The sequence below is a fragment of the Procambarus clarkii genome, chromosome 14 (assembly GCF_040958095.1).
Source record: "Procambarus clarkii isolate CNS0578487 chromosome 14, FALCON_Pclarkii_2.0, whole genome shotgun sequence".
Classification (NCBI taxonomy): domain Eukaryota; kingdom Metazoa; phylum Arthropoda; class Malacostraca; order Decapoda; family Cambaridae; genus Procambarus; species Procambarus clarkii.
This window is the reverse complement of record NC_091163.1, coordinates 425,819-449,863: the sequence shown is the minus strand read 5'-3', so window position 1 is coordinate 449,863 and position 24,045 is coordinate 425,819. Positions and strand designations below refer to the sequence as shown.

The following is a 24,045-nucleotide window of genomic DNA, read 5'->3' as shown; positions in this document are numbered from 1 at the left end:
AACCTTTTCCAGTTTAGGAGAAGGTTCCGTCGTGCTTTCTGTTGTTAAGGTTAAATAGGAATATTTAACTATTGCATCTATCCCCTAGTCCCTATCCATCCCTAGGTAGGGATGGTCGGGGGGCCTGACAGCTGAGTGGACAGGGCTTCGGATTCGTAGTCCTGAGGTTCCGGGTTGGATCCCCGACGGAGGCGGAAACAAATGGGCAGAGTTTCTTTCACCCTGATGCCCCTGTTACCTAGCAGTAAATAGTTACCTGGGAGTTAGACAGCTGCTACGGGCTGCTTCCTGGGGGGGAGGGTTGTAACAAAAAGGAGGCCTGGTCGAGGACCGGGCCGCGGGGACGCTAAGCCCCGAAATCCTCACGTAGATGGATGTAGGTAGCCACCCTGTTGGATTAATCTCTCACAAATGGGGCCAGGCTTCGGGAGTAGACGAACTCCATGAAGCCCATTCAGCTACAATCCAGGTACTAACGCCAGGGTGGAGGGTGGTGTGAGAGAGAGAGAGAGAGAGAGAGAGAGAGAGAGAGAGAGAGAGAGAGAGAGAGAGAGAGAGAGAGAGACAGAGAGAGAGAGACAGAGAGAGAGAGACAGAGAGAGAGAGACTGAGAGAGTGAGAGAGAGAGAGAGAGAGACTGAGAGAGAGAGAGACTGTCATGGCGTGTGGGTGCATGTACACGGCTCCCAATAGGACACACGGCGCCATTGATGGCTATACACGCCCCTGAGCGTTAGGTGTGTGAAGAGGGGCGGCCCCGGCTGTGAATGAGAGCTGTGTATCCGAGGGAGGGAGCCGCCGTGGATGTGCATACGCGCAAGGACAAAGTAGCCTCTTCAAGTCTTTGTTGGTGGTGCGTGGCTGGGCCTGCCTTCACCGCCCCCGCCCGCCTCTGTTTGTCAACACAACCAGGCAGGGCGAGAGGGGGAAGCCTCGGCTCTCTCATCAATGGTTCGTCATGAATGGCTGCTGCTGCTGCTGCTTCCTCCTGCTGCTTCCTCCTGCTGCTGCAGCTGCTGCCATTCAGCCTACCCGGGTGTTTTAGATACATCTCATGTACTTCAGGTGTTTGGATACGAGCCGTGCACTGAACGTCTGAGAAGCGACACACACACACACACACACACGGGTACCAAGGTCTACTTCAACTTCCTCTTTTGTTGCACGCTAATGTAGCCACTATAGCCCGCGGTGGCCTCAGGCCGGGCTCGGGGGGGAGTAGAAGAACTCCCGAAACCCTCTTCAGGTATGCTCCAGGTATGAGAGTTGCAACCCATTCAGAAGGATTGCGAATGATTTATTTTGTGCAGCGAGCAGGATATCCACGGTGTGTGTTGTGAGGTTCTTGCTCTCTATGATGCAGGAGCAGTGTTTGCGCGGGAAAGCGCGCTCTCTAGGAGCAGTGTTTGCGCGGGAAAGCGCGCTCTCTAGGAGCAGTGTTTGCGCGGGAAAGCGCGCTCTCTAGGAGCAGTGTTTGCGCGGGAAAGCGCGCTCTCTAGGAGCAGTGTTTGCGCGGGAAAGCTCTCAGCTCTGCTAACAGGTGCTGGGCGCCGTCTCCTGCTGTTACTGCCCTGTGTAGAATAGTCAAGTGTCCGATGCGCTGGCATCGGACCGCAGAGAATTGTTGCTGCTGCTGCTGCTACTACTCCTGTGCGCCTTAGTGTACCAGGCCAAGAATTATCAAGCATTAATGCGACCAATTACGAAACCTGTGCATCTTTCCTCAATCACGTCGTCGTTGTTTACACGCGTTATAAACAGTTTATGAGCTCCGAAGCGCTTTGCGATTGTTTATAACAATAATAGCCTTGGGTTGGGAAGTTTCCAAGCTTGTAAACTGTTTTAATCAATGTAAACCATGATTCAGGAAAGATGTACAGGTTTCGTGAGTGGTTGTGTGAATGCCTGATGAATCCCTGGTAACCGGGATAGTCTCTTGTGTAAGTATTACTTTTATAAAACATATATAGGCTGCTTCAGTGTCGATTGGACTCGTGTAAAAAAAATTGTCTGAACATAGGCCTGAACATAGGAACATAGAACATAGACCATTCCATTGGAGGCCTGGTCGACGACCGGGCCGCGGGGACGCTAAGCCCCGGAAGCACCTCAAGGTAACCTCAAGGTAGGCACAGTTGCATATACTCAGCTGTGAAGAGTTTGTTTATTAACAGCAGTATGTCAGCACTTACTCAGCAGCCCTTGACTATAAGAAGGGCCACAGTGTCAAGAACTAGCTACGTGATGCTATAAAAAAGGTCCCTATCACAGAGGATGGTTGGTGATACAGGGCCATGTGAGCAGTAGTCTGCACTGACAAACACTGGGTGCATTATGAGGATATCATCAAGACCACAAGAGGTAATAAAGTCAGTGTAAGGCTCCAGGTACCTCATGCCTCCATGGATATTAGACCATGCTCAATGGTCTAATATCTGGGCATTCGGTGATGTAGTGTGTGCGTGTGTGTGTGTGTGTGTACTCGTCTATTTGTGCTTGCGGGGGTTGAGCTATGGCTCTCTGGTCCCGCCTCTCAACTGTCAATCAACGGGTGTACAGGTTCCTGAGCCTACTTGGCTCTATCATATCTACATTTAAAACTGTGTATGGAGTCATACTCCACCACATCACTGCCTAATGCATTCCATCCGTTAACTACTCTGACACTGAAAAAGTTCCTTCTAACGTCCCTGTGGCTCATGTGGGTACTCAGTTTCCACCTGTGTCCCCTTGTTCGCGTCCCGCCAGTGTTGAATAGTTTATCCTTGTTTACCCGGTCGATTCCTCTGAGGATTTTGTAGGTTGTGATCATGTCCCCCCTTACTCTTCTGTCTTCCAGTGTCGTAAGGTGCATTTCCCGCAGCCTTTCCTCATAACTCATGCCTCTTAGTTCTGGGACTAGTCTAGTGGCATACCTTTGGAATTTTTCCAGGTTCGTCTTGTGCTTGACAAGGTACGGGCTCCACGCTGGGGCCGCATACTCCAGGATTGATCTTACATATGTGGTGTACAAGATTCTGAATGATTCCTTACACAGGTTCCTGAACGCTGTTCTGATGTTAGCCAGCCTCGTATATGCCGCAGACGTTATTCTTTTTATGTGGGCTTCAGGAGACAGGTTTGGTGTGATATCAACTCCTAGATTTTTCTCTGTCTGTTTCATTAAGTACTTCATCTATTCTGTATCCTGTGTCTGGCCTCCTGTTTCCACTGCCTAGTTTCATTTGCATTTACTCGGGTTGAACTTCAACAGCCATTTGTTGGACCATTCACTCAGTCTGTCTAGGTCATCTTGTAGCCTCCTACTATCATCCTCTGTTTCAATCCTCCTCATAATTTTTGCATCATCGGCAAACATTGAGAGAAACGAATCTATACCCTCTGGGAGATCATTTATATATATCAGAAACAGTATATCAGAAACAGGACTCAGCGAGTAACTGTCAACCATATAAAATCTAGTCCAAGTGCAGTGAAAAGCTCTGTACCTCAGGGTACAGTCCTTGCACCGCTGCTTTTCCTTATTCTCATATCAGATATAGACAAAAATACAAGTCACAGCTTCGTATCATCCTTTGCAGATGACACAAAAATCAGTATGAAAATTACCTCGGCTGAGGACATTAAAAAACTTCAAGCTGATATTAATAAAGTTTTCGACTGGGCATCAGAAAATAACATGATGTTTAACAGTGATAAATTCCAGGTACTTAGGTACGGTAAAAATGAGGACCTTAAACATAATACAGAGTACAAAACACAATCAAATGTACCCATAGTAGGAAAACAGCATGTAAAGGATTTGGGAATAATAATGTCTGACGACCTAACGTTTAAGGAGCATAACCAAGCAAATATTGCGACAGCCAGAAAAATGATAGGATGGATTACGAGAACTTTCAAATCCAGGGATCCCATCACAATGGTTGTACTCTTCAAGTCACTTGCGTTGTCCCGTCTTGAGTACTGCTCAGTACTCACTTCCCCCTTCAGAGCAGGAGAGATTGCCGAGATAGAGGGAATACAGAGAACATATACGGCATGCATAGACGCAATAAAGCACCTAAATTATTGGGATCGTCTCAAAGCCCTCCAAATGTACTCACTAGAAAGAAGACGAGAGAGATATCAAATAATATACACCTGGAAGATACTGGAGGGCCAAGTACCAAATCTACACAGTAAAATAACAACGTACTGGAGTGAACGACATGGAAGAAAATGTAGAATAGAACCAGTGAAGAGCAGAGGTGCCATAGGCACAGAGAACACTGTATAAACATCAGAGGTCCGCGGTTGTTCAACGTCCTCCCAGCAAGCATAAGAAATATTGCCGGAACAACCGTGGACATTTTCAAGAGGAAACTAGATTTATTCCTCCAAGGAGTGCCGGACCAACCGGGCTGTGGTGGGTATGTGGGCCTGCGGGCCGCTCTAAGCAACAGCCTGGTGGACCAAACTCTCACAAGTCGAGCCTGGCCTCGGGCCGGGCTTGGGGAGTAGAAGAGCTCCCAGAACCCCATTAACCAGGTATCAACCAGTATAGGTCCAAGGACTGACTCCTGCGGGACTCCACTTGTAACGTCTCGCCAATCTGAGACCTCACCCCTCACACAGACTCGTTGTCTCCTGTTGCTTAAGTATTCCTTTATCCAGTGGAGTACCTTCCCTTTCACTCCAGCCTGCATCTCCATCTTTTTCACTAGCCTCTTGTGTAGTACTGTATCAAAGGTGGCAGGTGACACACACACACACACACACACACACACACACACACACACACACACACACACACACACACACACACACACACACACACACTGTGTGTGTGTGTGTGTGTGTGCAACCTGTCTTAAGACCAAGTCCATTCCTTTCATCGGTCGACCCCAAAGACACAGTCATCAATTTTGACATGCCCTTCATTTAAAATAGGAATTTTGTCAAATATGAATTAACATTTTTATATATTACCATATTATGCATATTTAGGCATAGGTTAGGTTAGGTGTTTAGGTTCTGTTGGCGATTAGTTGTATTTGTAGTACGTGGGTGAAGCATTTTCAGCGTTGTGGTTCGAACAAAAGTCGTCAGCGAAGTACTTGTTCGAGAAGTGTTCGAACGTCATCGGTTGTGAGTTGTGTGTAAACCGTTTTTAATTCATAAACAGGGGGGGGGTTGGCGGGTGCATGGAATGGACTTTGGCCGTTGTTTATGAAGACAGGCTGAGTGTGGGAGATCATGCCGCAGTTCCTGTTCACAGAGTTTGCACCTGGAGTGCTCAGAATTGGGAGATCCGTCACCTGTAGCCACCTGCCACAGGTAACGGTAGCCACCTGCCACAGGTAACGGTAGCCACCTGCCACAGGTAACGGTAGCCACCTGCCACACGTAACGGTAGCCACCTGCCACAGGTAACGGTAGCCACCTGCCACAGGTAACGGTGGCCACCTGCCACAGGTAACGGTAGCCACTTGCCACAGGTAACGGTAGCCACCTGCCACAGGTAACGGTGGCCACCTGCCATAGGTAACGGTAGCCACCTGCCACAGGTAACGGTAGCCACCTGCCACAGGTAACGGTGGCCACCTGCCACAGGTAACGGTAGCCACCTGCCACAGGTAACGGTAACCCAACCTGATCCTGGCAACCACTGTGTCACACAGTCTGGTGGATGTTTTGTGCTGCCCATAGATGGCCGCAAGGGTTCAACATAGGGCGATGCAACTCTATGGACTCGCCTCCGACGCTTTCACCTATATTTGCTCTCACCTGGGGTACATTACCTGATACCCGTTGACGATCTTCATAGTGCTATTACTACAACAGCCTGCCTGGAACTTACGTTTTCTGGGGCCAGATTCACGAAGCAGTTACGCAAGCACTTACGAACGTGTACATCTTTCCTCAATCTTTGACGACTTTGGTTACATTTATTAAACAGTTTAAAAGCATGAAAACGTCCCAATCAACTGTTGTTATTGTTATAAACAGCCTCCTGGTGTTTCATAGCTCATTAACTGTTTAATAATTGTAAACAAAGCCACCAAAGACTGAGAAAAGATGTACAGGTTCGGAAGTGCTTGGGGTAACTGCGTCGTGAATCTGGTCCCCTGGTTATTACCTGGTCTACGATACTGTGAGTTCGCAGGTCCACATAGCCGCGGCACCCTGTAGGCTTTTTAAGTACCGCCTGCTGGACCAAACTCTTAACAAGTCAAGCCTGGCCTCGGGCCGGGCTTGGGGAGTAGAAGAACTCCCAGAACCCCATCAACCAGGTACCTCCAACAGAGACGTGTCTAGTTCTGTCTTGAAAGTTTCCACTGTTGGTCCAGCAATGTTTCTTCATTTTTGGCAGGAGGTTGAAGAGTCGCGCGCCTCTGATATTTACACGGTGTTCTCTAATTGGCCCTGTCGTCCCCCCCGATTTTGGTTAAGATATATTTTGTACCATACGCAGGCGAGGAGTCACAATAACGTGGCTGAAGTATGTTGACCAGACCACACACTAGAAGGTGAAGGGACGACGACGTTTCGGTCCGTCCTGGACCATTCTCAAGTCGATGGTATTTTGTACCATACGTTTCTACTATATCTCTTGTCCATGCTCTTGGACTGATAGAAGGAAGGCTTTGCAGTTCATGTTTATAACACAGGTGGGTAGAGGAACAGACGATTGGAGACACCTTTTAACAGACTAAGAGCTTTCCCTTCCGATAGGTGATGGTAAACCCTATACCCACTTACCCCGGTACACCCCGCGCCAGTCGTGTGTCAACCAGGTACCCCGGTCACTGCTGGGTGAACAGAGGTTAAGAATTGGCGCCTCCCTCCCTTTAGTCTAAGCCTAACCGACCAGGATATGCTCCTTCTTGTAAGGAGAGTGTTCGATTCCCGATGGCCCGAGTGGTTGCCAGCAACTACATATATTCCAGTCAGTCGTCCTCACATCCCTACCAGCCACTACATCGCCACACTGGCTTAGCGTCTCCTCCTAATTACCGTACCATCTCTCTCCAATACGTTGAAATAGTATTTTACAGGTTTGGAACTGGACCTTGCAGTATTGAAGTAGTAGTAGGCATTCATCAGTCTCAGGAGACTATGGAGTTTCGGGGAAGAAGCTGTTACCCATGCAGCAGGTCCTCCCCTACCCTCCCCCTCTCCAGAAATTGTACACGTGTATATTACAACATGTCTGTACCCTGGGCCACGGGAGTACAGTGTGAATGCTTTCAGGCGGCTTGAGTACTACTTTATGTGTTTCATTGAGCCTCAGGAGACATTAAAGCTTGCGAGGGGGGGGGGGGGGAGGGGGAGAATATTCCATACGAAATTGTACCAGAGCTTAGAAAGGCGGCTGGGGTTGGGGGGGGGGGTCGGGGGAGGGGGGGGATGTGACATTGGATTGCAAGGCTTGCATTGACCATCGTATTATTGGCTTTTATATTTGCTTTGCTGTTGTTCATTTAAATTTAAAATTTTCTTATATATGATTATTGCAAGATTTTTTTTTTGTCTTGGCTGTTTTCCTCTTTTGTGTAGAAGTGGCTGTGTTGGTTGGATGAAATAGGTCTATAACCCTTCAATGTCATACCTGATCCAGCGAGCTGTGGTTCATATGTGAGATGTATCGATGACCCCCCCCCCCCCCCGTGGCCTGGTCAGAGGGGGGGGCACTGGGCCCCTGAACTAATAACAGACACAACAGGAAGGAAAAATTGGTATAATCCTTCACCATTCTCTCTACCCTTCACTATTCTCTCTACCCTTCACTATTCTCTCTACCCTTCACTATTCTCTCTACCCTTCACTATTCTCTCTACCCTTCACTATTCTCTCTACCCTTCACCATTCTCTACCCTTCACCATTCTCTCTACCCTTCACCACTTGTCCCTGGTAACCATTTTCCCTAAACACTGTCTGCTTGATACCTGGTTGATGGGGTTCTGGGAGTTGTTCTACTCCCCAAGCCCGGCCCGAGGCCAGGGTTGACTTGTGAGAATTTGGTCCACCAGGCTGTTGCTTGGAGCGGCCCGCAGGCCAACCACAGCCCGGTTGGTCCTGCACTTCTTAGATAAAACAATCTAGTTTTCTATTGAAGATGTCCACGGTTGTTCCGGCAATGTTTCTTATGCTTGCTGGGAGGATGTTGAACAACCGCGGACCTCTGATGTTTATACAGTGTTCTCTGATTGTGCCTATGGCACCTCTGCTCTTCACTGGTTCTATTCTGCATTTTCTTCCATATCGTTCACTCCAGTACGTTGTTATTTTACTGTGTAGATTTGGGACCTGGCCCTCCAGTATCTTCCATATGTATATTATTTGGTATCTCTCTCGTCTCCTTTCTAGTGAGTGCATTTGGAGAGTTTTGAGACGATCCCAATAATTAAGGTGCTTTATCGCGTCTATGCGTGCCGTATATGTTCTCTGTATTCCCTCTATTTCAGCAACCTCTCCTGCTCTGAAGGGGGAAGTGAGTACTGAGCAGTACTCAAGTCGGGACAACACAAGTGACTTGAAGAGTACAACCATTGTGATGGGATCCCTGGATTTGAAAGTTCTCGTAATCCATCCGATCATTTTTCTGGCTGACGCAATATTTGCTTGGTTATGCTCCCTAAACGTTAGGTCGTCAGACATCATTATTCCCAAATCCTTTGCATGCTGCGTTCCTATTATGGGCAGATTCGATTGTGTTTTGTATCCTGTATTATGTTTAAGGTCCTCATTTTTGCCGTACCTGTTAAAAATCATGTTATTTTCTGCTGCTCAACCGAAAACTTTGTTAATATCTGGTTGAAGTTTTTCAATGTCTTCAGCAGAGGTAATTTTCATGCTGATTTTTGTATCATCTGCAAAGGATGACACGAAGCTGTGACTTGTATTTTTGTCTATATCTGATATGAGAATAAGGAAAAGCAGTGGTGCAAGGACTGTACCTTGAGGTAAAGAGCTTTTAACTGCGCTTGGACTCGATTTTTTATGGTTGACTGTTACTCTCTGTGTTCTGTTCGACAGAAAGTTGAGTGTCCAACGTCCTGGATACTCAACTCCGACTCCTGTCTTTGTTAATAAATAAACTACACACAAGATAAAACTTAACATTTAATTCTCATGTATACATTAATATGCTGGATGAGAGAGAACGTGGACTCTAGTGTTTAGTATGGTAAACTATATTAATTTTCAGTGTAGGGATGTACTTAGGGTGTGATGCATTGATTGTTGTCTCGTTTTTGTTTTGTTTGCGTTGCTGACATGTTGTTGTTGTTGTTGTTGCAGGGAAGAGTGTTGTGTACGGGGGCGTGCACGCCTCTGTGAGCGGCCCCCACTGTCTGGAGCACCGCGCCCCCACCCCTACCTCAACCCCCTCCACGCTACCCTCCTCCACCCTCACCGGCGGCAGTAGTGCGGGGGGCACGCCCACGGCCGCCACCACCACCCCCACCACCACCACCAGCAGCAGCAGCAGAGTGTGGGTGGTGAGCAGCAGCAGCACCAGCAGCAGCAGCAGCAGCAGTAGCGGCGGCGGCGGCGGCGGCGGGGGAGGCAGCAAGACCTCACAGTTCTCCCTCACCTCGCTGAAGGCCGCCTGGAGGAACCTCACCAGTCTCGGGGTGGGGTCTTCGCGCCTCCCCCACCTGGAGAGGGTCGACGTGGGGGTCAGCGAACCCCACGACTACCGCTACACCCACTTCCCCAACAAGCGGCCCCACAAGGACACTTCCTTCGACGAAACCCACATCCACCTCACCCCCACCTCTCGCACCTACACCCACCCGCACCGGAGCCCCGTGCCGCCCCCGCCCCACGCCCACACCCCGCCCCCACGCCCGCAGGTGCCCGAGGCCTCCCTAACCCTCGCCAAGTGCCTTAGGAAACACAGGGAGAAGCAGCAGGCCCGCGCTCTCACCCGCAAGTCCAAGTCGGACAATGCACTCCAAAAGATCGGTGTACACTTGAAGTCACACTCGGACCAGAACCTGCACAAGGTGTGGCTGAGCAGTGTCAACAGCAGCATCAGCTGCAGCAGTGCCAGCAGCAAGAGTAACTCGGTGTTCAGTACCGTGCAGCTGTCGGGCGGGAGCGGCGACAGCTGCGGCAGTAGCGGCAGCAGCAGCTGCTGCAGGAGAGGCGCGCACCACCGCTCCAAGTCCCTAGAGCGGCACCAGGGCCTCCGCATCCAGCCGGTGGCGCCCCTCACGCACCACCGCCACACGCGCTCCCTCGAGAGGAACCACAAGTTCAGGGTCGACCTCAGGTCTCTCTACCCCAGTAAGGACGAGCCCCCGGAGCACCTGGCGCCCCCGCCGCCCAGCCTGACGCCCACGCACGTGCCGTGGGCTCCGGATGCCGTGGAGGGCGTGAGCGTGCAGCAGCAGCAAGGGCAGCAGGCGCAGCAGGCGCAGCAGCAGCAGGCGCAGCAGCAGCAGCAGGGGTGGCCAGGCGGCATGGAGGGCGGACACGCGGGCGGCGGCGGCGGCTCCTTCATCAACAAGCCGGCCCGAGGCTGGCTACACCCTGACCACCAGCTGGCGGACGAGGGCATCTGCTACGGTGTCCGGGTATGTATACTGCCTCTAGTATGGTGTCAGGGTATGTATACCGCCTCTAGTATGGTGTCCGGGTATGTATACCGCCTCTAGTATGGTGTCCGGGTATGTATACCGCCTCTAGTATGGTGTCCGGGTATGTATACTGCCTCTAGTATGGTGTCAGGGTATGTATACCGCCTCTAGTATGGTGTCCGGGTATGTATACCGCCTCTAGTATGGTGTCCGGGTATGTATACCGCCTCTAGTATGGTGTCCGGGTATGTATACTGCCTCTAGTATGGTGTCAGGGTATGTATACCGCCTCTAGTATGGTGTCCGGGTATGTATACCGCCTCTAGTATGGTGTCCGGGTATGTATACTGCCTCTAGTATGGTGTCCGGGTATGTATACTGCCTCTAGTATGGTGTCCGGGTATGTATACTGCCTCTAGTATGGTGTCCGGGTATGTATACTGCCTCTAGTATGGTGTCCGGGTATGTATACCGCCTTTAGTATGGTGTCAGGGTATGTATACTGCCTCTAGTATGGTGTCCGGGTATGTATACTGCCTCTAGTATGGTGTCCGGGTATGTATACTGCCTCTAGTATGGTGTCCGGGTATGTATACTGCCTCTAGTATGGTGTCCGGGTATGTATACCGCCTCTAGTATGGTGTCAGGGTATGTATACCGCCTCTAGTATGGTGTCAGGGTATGTATACCGCCTCTAGTATGGTGTCAGGGTATGTATACCGCCTCTAGTATGGTGTCAGGGTATGTATACCACATCAAGTATGGTGTCAGGGTATGTATACCACATTAAGTATGGTGTCAGGGTATGTATACCGCCTCTCATTAGTTTAGTGTCTGGTGTATAATTGGTACAAGTCTAACCAACGTTTGAAACAATCCAGCGACTATTTCCAAACAAACATTTACCCGGCCTTTTCTGAATCTAAAATTTATACATAATATTTATTACGAAAATTATGTTGCTAAGCTCACGGGATTGCAAATATATTTATAATAATAATTAGCTGATGCGTTATCGATGTGTACTGGAAGCGAAAGTTACCGGTAATAAGCAATTGGCATAGAGTGAGGCGCCAGGGGTTACCTCGAGGTGATTTAAATTGAGGTGATTTTGGGGCTTAGCGACTCCGCGGCCCGGCCGTCGACCAGGCCGCCTCCGGTTGCTTCCGTCGGTGGGAGAAATCATCCGATTTCCTCAGACAGCTCCCGCCCGCCTCAATCTGGGCAGCCCCCAGTCAGTAAGGTGCTGTCCCGCCACGGTCCGCCTGCCCCCAGTCAGTAAGGTGCTGTCCCGCCACGGTCCGCCTGCCCCCAGTCAGTAAGGTGCTGTCCCGCCACGGTCCGCCTGCCCCCAGTCAGTAAGGTGCTGTCCCGCCACGGTCCGCCTGCCCCAACAACCAACAAGCGGATCGTCAACCATGCACCAGGCAAAAGAAAACAAACACAGATCCACCCGGAATGTAAGGACCATGACAATGTAAGGACCATGACAATGTAAGGACCATGACAATGTAAGGACCATGACACCGGGTCTCTTGGAAGATCTACTGGAAGTGAACGACGCCCGCAAGACAGCTGTGATCAACAATGAACTGCGCAGGCTCCAGATAGACATAGTCGCCCTGCAGGAGACACGTCTGCCCGCAACCAGCAGCATACGGGAGAAGGACTTTACCTTCTTCTGGCAGGGCAAACCTCTAGAAGAGGTAAGGGAGCATGGCGTTGGCTTTGCCATCAGGAACAGGTTGTTAGGGGTCCATAGTACCTCCCACGGAGGGGTCTGCAAGGATCATCAAACGTCAGCTTCATACAGCAGTAGGAATGGTCAGCCTCATCAACGCCTATGCACCAACACTGACCTCCTCTACCGAAGCGAAGGACGAGTTCTATGATGACCTCGGCCTAACTCTCAGAGACATACCTCAACAAGAGCCAGTCTTCCTCCTGGGAGACTTTAATGCGAGAGTTGGTTCTGATCACAGCTCTTGGCCTTCCTGCCTGGGCCAGTTTGGATTTGGGAAGATGAATGAGAATAGGCAGCGCCTCCTGGAGTTCTCTGTTATCATGATCTCGGGGTCACCAATTCCTTCTTCGACATCAAGCCCTAGCACAAGGTTTCCTGGAGACACCCCAGGTCTAAGCACCAACTCGACCTGGTGCTTACGGGGCATAGCAATCTGGGAAGCGTCAAACTGACCCACAGCTTCCAGAGCGCAGAGTGTGCAACTGACCACTCTCTCTCCTCGTTTGCAGAGTAAAGATGCAACCCCGGAAAATCCACAGAGCAAAGAAGGAGGGAAGATCACTCATTAACGTAAACAAGACCCGTGATCTTCACAAAGTAGAGGAGTTAACTGCTTCGTTGGAAAACACCCTTCCTGGACCATCTTTTCTGGCCTAGCCTCAGGCCTGGTTTAGGAGTAGAAGAACTCCCAGAAACGCATCAAGCAGGTATCACCCTGCGATAGCACAAGTGAGAGGTGGGTCACACCTCAGGGGGCACCATTTTCAACACTGCCATGTCCACCTTCGGTAAAAGCCAGTACAAGTCAGCAGACTAGCTCGAGGCCAGTGCAGAAAAACTGTTACCTCTCATAGAGGAAAAGAGATGACTCTTTGAGCTTACAAGAACCTGCCCTCAGAAAGGAACCTACAGCCCTTTGTACTGCCCGCAGTAAAGTTCAACAAGCTGCAAGGCACTATGCTAACAATTACTGGCTCCGACTCTGTTCCAGCATCCAGACCGCGGCCACCGTCAGCAACATAAGAGGCATGTACGAAGGGATCAAATAGGCAACTGGCTCTACACAAAATAGGACGGTTCCTCTAAAGTCAGCCACCGGAGAGATCATTAAAGACCGTGATCAACAGATGAATCGCTGAGTGGAACATTCCTCCGAACTCTACTCCAGAGAGAACTTGGTCAGTGTAGAGGCCCTGGATTTAATCAAGTGCCTGCCCATCATGGAAGAACTTGACCTTGAACTGACTGCGGAGGAAGTTGAGAAAGCACTGGATTCACTTTCCTCAGAGAAGGCCTCAGGAGATGACGGGATTCCGCCTGAAGTTCTCAAGTGCGCTCGAGGAACACCTAAAGCTGAGCTTCATGAACTTTTGTGCCAGTGCTGGTGGGAGGGCTCGGTGCCACAAGACATGAGAGATGTGAACATCATCACTCTCTACAAAAATAAAGGTGATAGAAGCGATTGCAACAACTACCGCGGCATCTCCCTCCTCGGTGTCGTTGGCAAACTCTTCGCCAGGGTTGTCTTGGTCAGGCTCCAGCTTCATACAGCTTCAAGAAAAGTGCAGGGAGCAGAGAAAACCCCTGTACATCGCCTTCATTGACCTTACAAAGGCCTTCGAACTCGTGAGCAGGGACGGACTCTTCAAGATGATGGCCAAAATTGGCTGTCCACCCACCCTACTCAGCATGATACAATCGTTCCACAAGAACATAAAGGGAACAGTCGTGTACGACGGCTCAACTTCTGAACCATTCAACATCAACTGTTGTGTTAAACAGGAATGCGTTCTAGCTCCAACCCTGTTCGGCATCTTCGCGATCCTAATCAAGCATGCCTTTGGAACAACTGCAGAGGGCATCTATCCTTACAAGATCTGGTGGAAAGCTCATCAATCTTTCCAGACTCCAAGCAAAGACGAAAGTACAGATGAGAATTGTCAGAGACATCCTTCTTGCCAACGATGCAGCGATCACTACACACACAGCAGAAGGGCTGCAACAGCTACTCAACCCCTTTGCCATAGTCTGCTCTGTATTCAGCCTGACAATCAACCTGAAGAAGACACAGGTGATGGGACAAGATCTCAATGATGTATCCTGTATAAACCTCACAGACTGTGTGCTGGAGGCAGTCCACAAGTTTGTGTACCTGGGCTCCACAATCTCAGACACCCTTTCCCCTTGATACTGAGCTCAACTATGGCATATCAGGAAGGCTGCAACAACACTAGCCAGGCTCACAAAGTACGTTTTGGCAAATGTCAGTGTCAAATGACAGTGCACACCAAGGCACAAGTCTACAAAGCAGTGAAGTGAGTATTCTTCTCTACGGCTTGGAATCCTGGACCCTGTGTTCTTGCCAGGAAAGATGGCTCAATACCTTTCACGTGAGGAACCTGAGACGCATCCTTGACATCACGTGGAAAGACCACGTCACCAACAACGCAGTGCTCGAGAGAACAGGAATCCCTTCAATGTTCACTCTCTTGAAGCCGAGATGCATACGATGGCTGGGACATGTCACACGCATGGAAGATGGCCACATACTGAAGGACCTCTTGTATGGAGAACTGGCATCAGGAAAGAGACCCACCAGAAGACCCCAGCTGCATTTGCAAAGATGCCTGCAAACGCGACCTCAAGCAGGTGAACATCGACATCAACACTCGGGAAGCAGCAGCTGCGTACAGATCTGCCTGGAAATGTAAAGTTTAGAAGGGACTCCAGAAATTCGAAGGCGAAATTAAGAGGCAGGCGGAGGAAAAGAAACCTCAGAGGAAGTCTCGACCGCTGACAGACGCAACCGCTTCGGCATTTATCTGCACTCTAGTACATATACCGACGTACAACGCAATTAGACACTAGACATCGGTACTATTGAATTTAGACAAACCGGAAAAGAGTTTGCATTTGTTGCAAAGACAAACTAACTTAACCTTCCTAGGCCTAGTACATGATATCTTAGGCTTAATATAGTACATATGTGTGCTATACTAGGTCTAGAAATATTTAAGATTGTATTTAGCTTCATTTTTCAGACTTTATAAGGTAAATAGTACCCATTTCTACTATCTAATTGCTTAGAACGTTAGTCTTTGTACTATGGTGCACATAGTTTCAGAAACTACTATCCAAACAGGAGGATGGGTTGATATATAACTATGATTTCACCTTCACTAATATTGATTATAGAGCCAGCACTAACAGATAATAATAATAGTTTCCATGTTATAGCAGAAGTGAAGCATAACAGTTGTTAAATCGTAAATCACATTGGTTATAAAGGCATCGTAGACTCTCTATAACTCATGGCGTGGATGATCTTCAAATCTTGTTTACATTCGGGAGCTTCAAATCTTGTTTACATTCGAGAGCGTAGCCGCAATGTTTACGGTTTTGGTGCACTTGACTCGACACTTACGCTAATTTTGCTTCAGCAACTTTAGTGACTGCATCGTGGCATATCTCGTCTTTGTTCAACATCTAGGTAGAGACGTTGAGGCTCTCGGCACAACTCCTACCATATATAAGAAACACTTGTGGAGCATAAGTGGAGGTCTTCAAGAGGCAGTTAAAGAAGATGGTGTAGGAACCACTGTGTTACTGGTGTTTTAATGGATATGTGGGCCTGAGGGGCCGCTCCAAATAACAGCCTGTTGGATCAAGCTCTCACAAGTCAATCCCGGCCCCAGGTCATGCTCAGGAATTAAAAGAACTCCCAGAACCCCTCCAGGTACAATCCAGGTAGGCTATTGTTGTCTATCCCTTCGAACATACAATGCAATTTATTTTCAGTGGCATGATCAGGAGATAAATGGTGTCTTAACCTGGGAAGATGATACATCATTGTGTTAGGGGGTGGCATCATTATGGCACTGGAGAGTGCCGCCAGGAAGCTGCACCCCTGGCCACTGGATGCCACCTCACCTGGCCACTGGATGCCACCTCACCTGGCCACTGGATGCCACCTCACCTGGCCACTGGATGCCACCTCACCTGGCCACTGGATGCCACCACCCCTGGCCACTGGATGCCACCACCCCTGGCCACTGGATGCCACCTCACCTGGCCACTGGATGCCACCACCCCTGGCCACTGGATGCCACCACCCCTGGCCACTGGATGCCACCACCCCTGGCCACTGGATGCCACCTCACCTGGCCACTGGATGCCACCTCACCTGGCCACTGGATGCCACCTCACCTGGCCACTGGATGCCACCTCACCTGGCCACTGGATGCCACCTCACCTGGCCACTGGATGCCACCTCACCTGGCCACTGGATGCCACCTCACCTGGCCACTGGATGCCACCTCACCTGGCCACTGGATGCCACCTCACCTGGCCACTGGATGCCACCTCACCTGGCCACTGGATGCCACCTCACCTGGCCACTGGATGCCACCACCCCTGGCCACTGGATGCCACCTCACCTGGCCACTGGATGCCACCTCACCTGGCCACTGGATGCCACCTCACCTGGCCACTGGATGCCACCTCACCTGGCCACTGGATGCCACCTCACCTGGCCACTGGATGCCACCTCACCTGGCCACTGGATGCCACCTCACCTGGCCACTGGATGCCACCTCACCTGGCCACTGGATGCCACCTCACCTGGCCACTGGATGCCACCTCACCTGGCCACTGGATGCCACCTCACCTGGCCACTGGATGCCACCTCACCTGACCACTGGATGCCACCTCACCTGGCCACTGGATGCCACCACCCCTGGCCACTGGATGCCACCTCACCTGGCCACTGGATGCCACCTCACCTGGCCTGGTTGATACCTGGTTGATGGGGTTCTGGGAGTTCTTCTACTCCCCAAGCCCGGCCCGAGGCCAGGCTCGACTTGTGAGAGTTTGGTCCACCAGGCTGTTGCTTGGAGCGGCCTGCAGGGCCACGTACCCACCACAGCCCGGCTGATCCGGAACTTCTCTTAGAAAACCGTCCAGTTTTCTCTTGAAGATGTCCACGGTTGTTCCGGCAATATTTCTTATGCTCGCTGGGAGGACGTTGAACAACCGCGGACCCCTGATGTTTATACAGTGCTCTCTGATTGTGCCTATGGCACCTCTGCTCTTCACTGGTTCAATCTTGCATTTTCTTCCATATCGTTCACTCCAGTACGTTGTTATTTTACTGTGTTGATTTGGGACCTGACCCTCCAGTATTTTCCATGTGTATATTATTTGGTATCTCTCTCGTCTCCTTTCTAGAGAGTACATTTGGAGAGCTTTGAGACGATCCCAATAATTTAGGTGTTTTATCTCGTCTATGCGTGCCGTATATGTTCTCTGTATTCCCTCTATTTCAGCAATCTCTCCTGCTCTGAAGGGGGAAGTGAGTACTGAGCAGTACTCGAGACGGGACAGCACAAGTGACTTGAAGAGTACAACCATTGTGATGGGATCCCTGGATTTGAAAGTTCTCGTAATCCATCCGATCATTTTTCTGGCTGACGCGATATTTGCTTGGTTATGCTCCCTAAACGTTAGATCGTCGGACATCATTATTCCCAAATCCTTGACATGCTGTTTTCCTACTATGGGAAGATTCGATTGTGTTTTGTACCCTGTATTATGTTTCAGATCCTCATTTTTGCCGTACCTGAGTACCTGAAATTTATCACTGTTAAACATTATGTTATTTTCTGCTGCCCAATCAAAAACTTTGTTGACATCTGCTTGTAGTTTTTTAATGTCTTCAGCAGAGGTAATTTTCATGCTGATTTTTGTGTCATCTGCAAAGGACGACACGAAGCTGTGGCGTGTATTTTTGTCTATATCAGATATGAGAATAAGGAACAGTAGCGGTGCAAGGACTGTACCTTGAGGTACAGAGCTTTTAACATCGCTTGGACTCGATTTTATCTGATTGACTGTTACTCTTTGTGTTCTGTTCGACAGGAAATTGAGTATCCAGCGTCCTACTTTTCCAGTTATTCCCATTGACCTCATTTTGTGAGCTATCACCCCATGGTCACATTTGTCGAACGCCTTTGCAAAGTCTGTGTATACAACATCTGCATTTTGCTTTTCTTCTAGGGCTTCTGTGATTTTGTCATAGTGGTTGAGTAACTGTGACAGACAGGATCTTCCCGCTCTAAATCCATGTTGTCCTGGATTGTGCAATTCATTGTTTTCCATAAAACTAGAAATTTGATTCCTAATCACTCTTTCAAACACTTTTATTATGTGTGATGTTAGTGCAACTGGCCTATAATTTTTTGCCAAGGCTTTACTCCCCCATCTTGTGCAACGAAGCTATATCTGCAGATTTAAGTGCTGCTGGTATCTCCCCTATATCCAGGCTCTTTCTCCATATTACGCTGAGTGCTCTCGCTACTGGTACTTTACATTTCTTTATGAATATTGAATTCCATGAGTCAGGCCCAGGAGCCAGGCCACTGGATGCCACCTCACCTGGCCACTGGATGCCACCTCACCTGGCCACTGGATGCCACCTCACCTGGCCACTGGATGCCACCTCACCTGGCCACCGGATGCCACCTCACCTGGCCACTGGATGCCACCTCACCTGGCCACTGGATGCCACCTCACCTGGCCACCGGATGCCACATCACCTGGCCACTGGATGCCACCTCACCTGGCCACCGGATGCCACCTCACCTGGCCACCGGATGCCACCTCACCTGGCCACTGGATGCCACCTCACCTGGCCACTGGATGCCACCTCACCTGGCCACTGGATGCCACCTCACCTGGCCACTGGATGCCACCTCACCTGGCCACTGGATGCCACCTCACCTGGCCACCTCAATTCAGAGAAATCTCTGAATTAGAGGGAATACAGAGAACATATACGTCACCAGCCTGTCCTCCAAAAAAATGGGGAGGTAAAAGTAACAACCCCGTAAGTGCAATTATGTACTGTGTATGGCAGTCAGGAATTGTACTTATTTTCACTTAGTATTAAACCGTACTGTCATATATATTGTGAATATTTGAGTTTACCTGAAAAGCTGAATAGAAAACCACGACCTAACCTAACCATCTTAGTTTTTGAAGATAAGCATTTTATTGCTTCTTAATTACAATTCCTACTTAACCTATATTGATATTACAGTTTTATAAAACAAAACAAAACTAAAATATTTCAATAAATTGTAAAGTAACTCAGGATATTTTCAAATTTTGTATAAAATCTATTGTTTAATAAAACTGAAAAAGAAATACCTGATATTTAAAACTTGTGTATAGCGAACTGAACTTCAAAACTTCATCCTAAAATTCTGAGTGTCTTAACAGAAAACGAGGAGAATAAATGGGGAGGTAAATGTAACAGCCCCATAAGTGCAATTTTGTACTATGTATGACAGTAAGGAAATGTACTCAATACACATAGTATTAAAACGTAGTGTCGGAGTTCGGTTCGGATGGTTCGGATAAATGTTCGGAGGATGGGTTGCGGCACGCATAGACACGATAAAACATCTAAATTATAGGAACCGTGTCAAAGCTCTCAAAATGGACTCTCTGGAAAGTAAACAAGAAATGTATCAAATATATATATATATATATATATATATATATATATATATATATATATATATATATATATATATATATATATATATTGTGACGGTAACGCGTTGGTGTTCGGCTGTTTAAGGCTAGGGGTATGGCCTCGTCACATAGTTATAAAAAAAAATAGAAAAACTGGAACTTCGTCTGTGGTAAGGTAAGGAGAAGACACACAAAACACAAGTAAATTTTAACAATGAAATTTTAATTACGTTAAATAAATCAAAACATGAAAATAATGCACAAACAAATTCTTATAATAAAATCAATGAATCAAAATAATAAGAATAATTAAATGACACAATGAAAAGTTACGTTAAGGCAAAATAACAAGAATTGCAATACAACAGTAAGTGGGAGGTGCTGGAATATTGGCTTAAAGCCACCACCTCTCTCAGTACACTCTAGAGTCTAGCTGGGAGGTGTGCTGGCTACGAAAGCACTGAACATTCTGAGGACTGATGTTGGGGCGACCCCAGACATCAGGTAGTATTGGGGGGCGAGTGCAGGTGCAGCCAGACCGGCGACCAATCAGCGGAGCCGTAGCGATCAACGGGTAGTTTGGTGATTTGGGTCCGAACAGGTGGCGGGCTGCATACGTTTCTGCTCACCCTGGCAAGCCTTGCTGGTGCTGGTGTTGTTGTCGTTGTTGGACATTTCTTCCATAGTCTTTTTATATAATTGTGAAGACGTAATTTTGGAGGGAAGAGCAGGCTCAATCTCTTGAAGGAGATTATCGTCACAACTCTCCCCCGAAGCCTGCGGTTCTGGAAGAAGTACGTCGTTATGTGGTGGAGTAATGGATGGAGTCGCTTCTACTTCATAAACTCTGGAGAGGGCATCGGCTATGGTGTTGTCAGAACCCTTGATATAGCGGATCTCCAGGTTGAAGTCTTGTAAATACAGAGCCCATCGTAGAAGACGCTGGTTGGTGAATTGGGCTTGATGTAGGAAGCGGAGAGGGTTGTGGTCTGAGAAGATGGTGGTAGACCTGGCGCCTTGTAGGTACGGAGCGAAGTGTTGGAGGTTCAGGACGATGGATAGTAGCTCCTTTTCAATAGTGCTGTAGTTCCTCTGGTGTGGTTTCAGTTTGTAGCTGTAGTAGCTGACAGGTAGAACCTCCTCGCCTCGTTGTTGCATCAGGACACCACCAACGCCGGTACCACTGGCGTCGACATGAAGGACGAAAGGCTTGGTGATATCTGGAGAGGCGAGAATGGGGTTAGAACAGAGGAGGAATTTGAGTTGTTCGAAAGCAACGGTTTGCTGCATGGTCCAATTATACCGTTGCTTGGGACTGGTTAATAGAATTAGAGGTGTGGCGACTGTACTGAAATTCCTCACAAACCTACGGTAGTAAGAGGCAAGACCAAGGAAGCGCAGGAGCTGCTTCCTGGTGGTAGGCTGTGGATACTGTAGGATGGCTTGAGTGTGCGAGTCTAACGGATATCACCAAGCCTTTCGTCCTTCATGTCGAAGGACGAAAGTACTGGAATATTGGCTTAAAGCCACCACCTCTCTCAGTACACGCTAACGTCTAGCTGGGAGGAGTGCTGGCTACGAAAGCACGGAACATTCTAAAAATGTTCATATAACTTGTGACGGTAACGCGTTGGTGTTCGGCTGTTTAAGGCTAGGGGTATGGCCTCGTCACATAGTTATAAAAAAAATAGAAAAAACTGGAACTTCGTCTGTGGTAAGGTAAGGAGAAGACACACAAAACACAAGTAAAACTTTAACAATGAAATTTTAATTACGTTAAATAAATCAAAACATGAAAATATGGACAAACAAATATGTATAATAAAATCAATGAATCAAAATAATAAGAATACTTAAATGACACAATGAAAGTTACGTTAAGGCAAAATAATAAGAAGTGCAACACAAAAGTTAAGTGGGAGGTGCTGGAATATTGGCTTAAAGCCACCACCTCTCTCAGTACACGCTAACGTCTAGCTGGGAGGAGTGCTGGCTACGAAAGCACGGAACATTCTGAGGACTGATGTTGGGGCGACCCCAGACATCAGGTAATAATCTGTGACGATAATCTCCTTCAAGAGATTGAGCCTGCTCTTCCCTCCAAAATTACGTCTTCACAATTATATAAAAAGACTATGGAAGAAATGTCCAACAACGACACCAGCACCAGCAAGGCTTGCCAGGGTGAGCAGAAACGTATGCAACCAGCCACCTGTTCGAACTCCAACCACCAAACTACCCGTTGATCACTACGGCTCCGCTGATTGGTCGCCGGTCTGGCTGCACCTGCACTCGCCCCCAATACTACCTGATTTCTGGGGTCGCCCCAACATCAGTCCTCAGAATGTTCCGTGCTTTCGTAGCCAGCACTCCTCCCAGCTAGACTCTAGAGTGTACTGAGAGAGGTGGTGGCTTTAAGCCAATATTCCAGCACCTCCCACTTACCTTTTGTGTTGCACTTCTTGTTATTTTGCCTTAACGTAACTTTTCATTGTGTCATTTAAGTATTCTTATTATTTTGATTCATTGATTTTATTATAAGAATTTGTTTGTGCATTATTTTCATGTTTGATTTATTTAACGTAATTAAAATTTCATTGTTAAAGTTTACTTGTGTTTTGTGTGTCTTCTCCTTACCTTACCACAGACGAAGTTCCAGTTTTTCTATTTTTTTTTATAACTATGTGACGAGGCCATACCCCTAGCCTTAAACAGCCGAACACCAACGCGTTACCGTCACAAGTTATATGGGGGCCTGTCCGGGATCCTCACTCGGGTACTGGTGCTAAGTGGTAATTTATGGTAAGCGTATTTAACTCTGTTAACGTAGCTTTACTATTTTTCATTCAATTTCATTTTTTATAAGGTGCGGTGTATTGTGCATTACGAGAGTAACATATAGTGAAGGTGAGACAACTTTGGATTACGTGGTGACTGTAGGCCGCAGTCATACTCTTAATTGGTCATCTCTCCCTCCTTGTTATTACTCGTATTTACCATCTATGTCCCTTGAATATTTCTCATTCTGACAGATCATCATATTGGTACCCTGGTACTGTGGTCTGCCCCGGGTCAAGAGTACCCAATCTTCTGCCATCTGACATGTATGACACTGTTTTACGTACTGTTTGACGTTGTTTACCATACCTGGCCAGTAGTAGTCTTGACGAATCCCATGGTAAGTCTTGTTGAAGCCGTAGTGGGAGAATGTTCCGTGCTTTCGTAGCCAGCACTCCTCCCAGCTAGACTCTAGAGTGTACTGAGAGAGGTGGTGGCTTTAAGCCAATATTCCAGCACCTCCCACTTAACTTTTGTGTTGCACTTCTTATTATTTTGCCTTAACGTAACTTTCATTGTGTCATTTCAGTATTCTTATTATTTTGATTCATTGATTTTATTATACATATTTGTTTGTGCATTATTTTCATGTTTTGATTTATTTAACGTAATTAAAATTTCATTGTTAAAGTTTATAAAGTTAAAGTTTGTTAAAGTAATAATCTCGTAACATTCTCCCGGACAGGCCCCCATATAACTTGTGACGGTAACGCGTTGGTGTTCGGCTGTTTAAGGCTAGGGGTATGGCCTCGTCACATAGTTATAAAAAAAAAATAGAAAAACTGGAACTTCGTCTGTGGTAAGGTAAGGAGAAGACACACAAAACACAAGTAAAACTTTAACAATGAAATTTTAATTACGTTAAATAAATCAAAACATGAAAATATGGACAAACAAATATGTATAATAAAATCAATGAATCAAAATAATAAGAATACTTAAATAACACAATGAAAAGTTACGTTAAGGCAAAATAACAAGAAGTGCAACAAAAGTTATGTGGGAGGTGCTGGAATATTGGCTTAAAGCCACCACCTCTCTCAGTACACGCTAACGTCTAGCTGGGAGGAGTGCTGGCTATGAAAGCACGGAACATTCTGAGGACTGATGTTGGGGCGACCCCAGACATCAGGTAGTATTGGGGGCGAGTGCAGGTGCAGCCAGACCGGTGACCAATCAGCGGAGCCGTAGCGATCAACGGGTAGTTTGGTGGTTGGAGTTCGAACAGGTGGCTGGTTGCATACGTTTCTGCTCACCCTGGCAAGCCTTGCTGGTGTTTGTTGTCGTTGTTGGACATTTCTTCCATAGTCTTTTATATAGTTGTGAAGACGTAATTTTGGAGGGAAGAGCAGGCT

General features: G+C 48.0%; 1 protein-coding gene across 3 annotated transcripts in view; it reads left to right on the top strand.

Annotated features, from left to right (window-relative positions):
* Shc (SHC-adaptor protein) overlaps nt 1-24,045 on the top strand; it is a 221,206-nt gene that overhangs the window by 92,762 nt on the left and 104,399 nt on the right. For all 3 annotated transcript variants that reach the window (XM_069324231.1, XM_069324230.1, XM_069324229.1), the window contains exon 2: nt 9,287-10,569. In XM_069324231.1, coding sequence (XP_069180332.1) covers nt 9,287-10,569 — 1,283 coding nt within the window. The remainder of the gene's footprint in view (nt 1-9,286; nt 10,570-24,045) is intronic.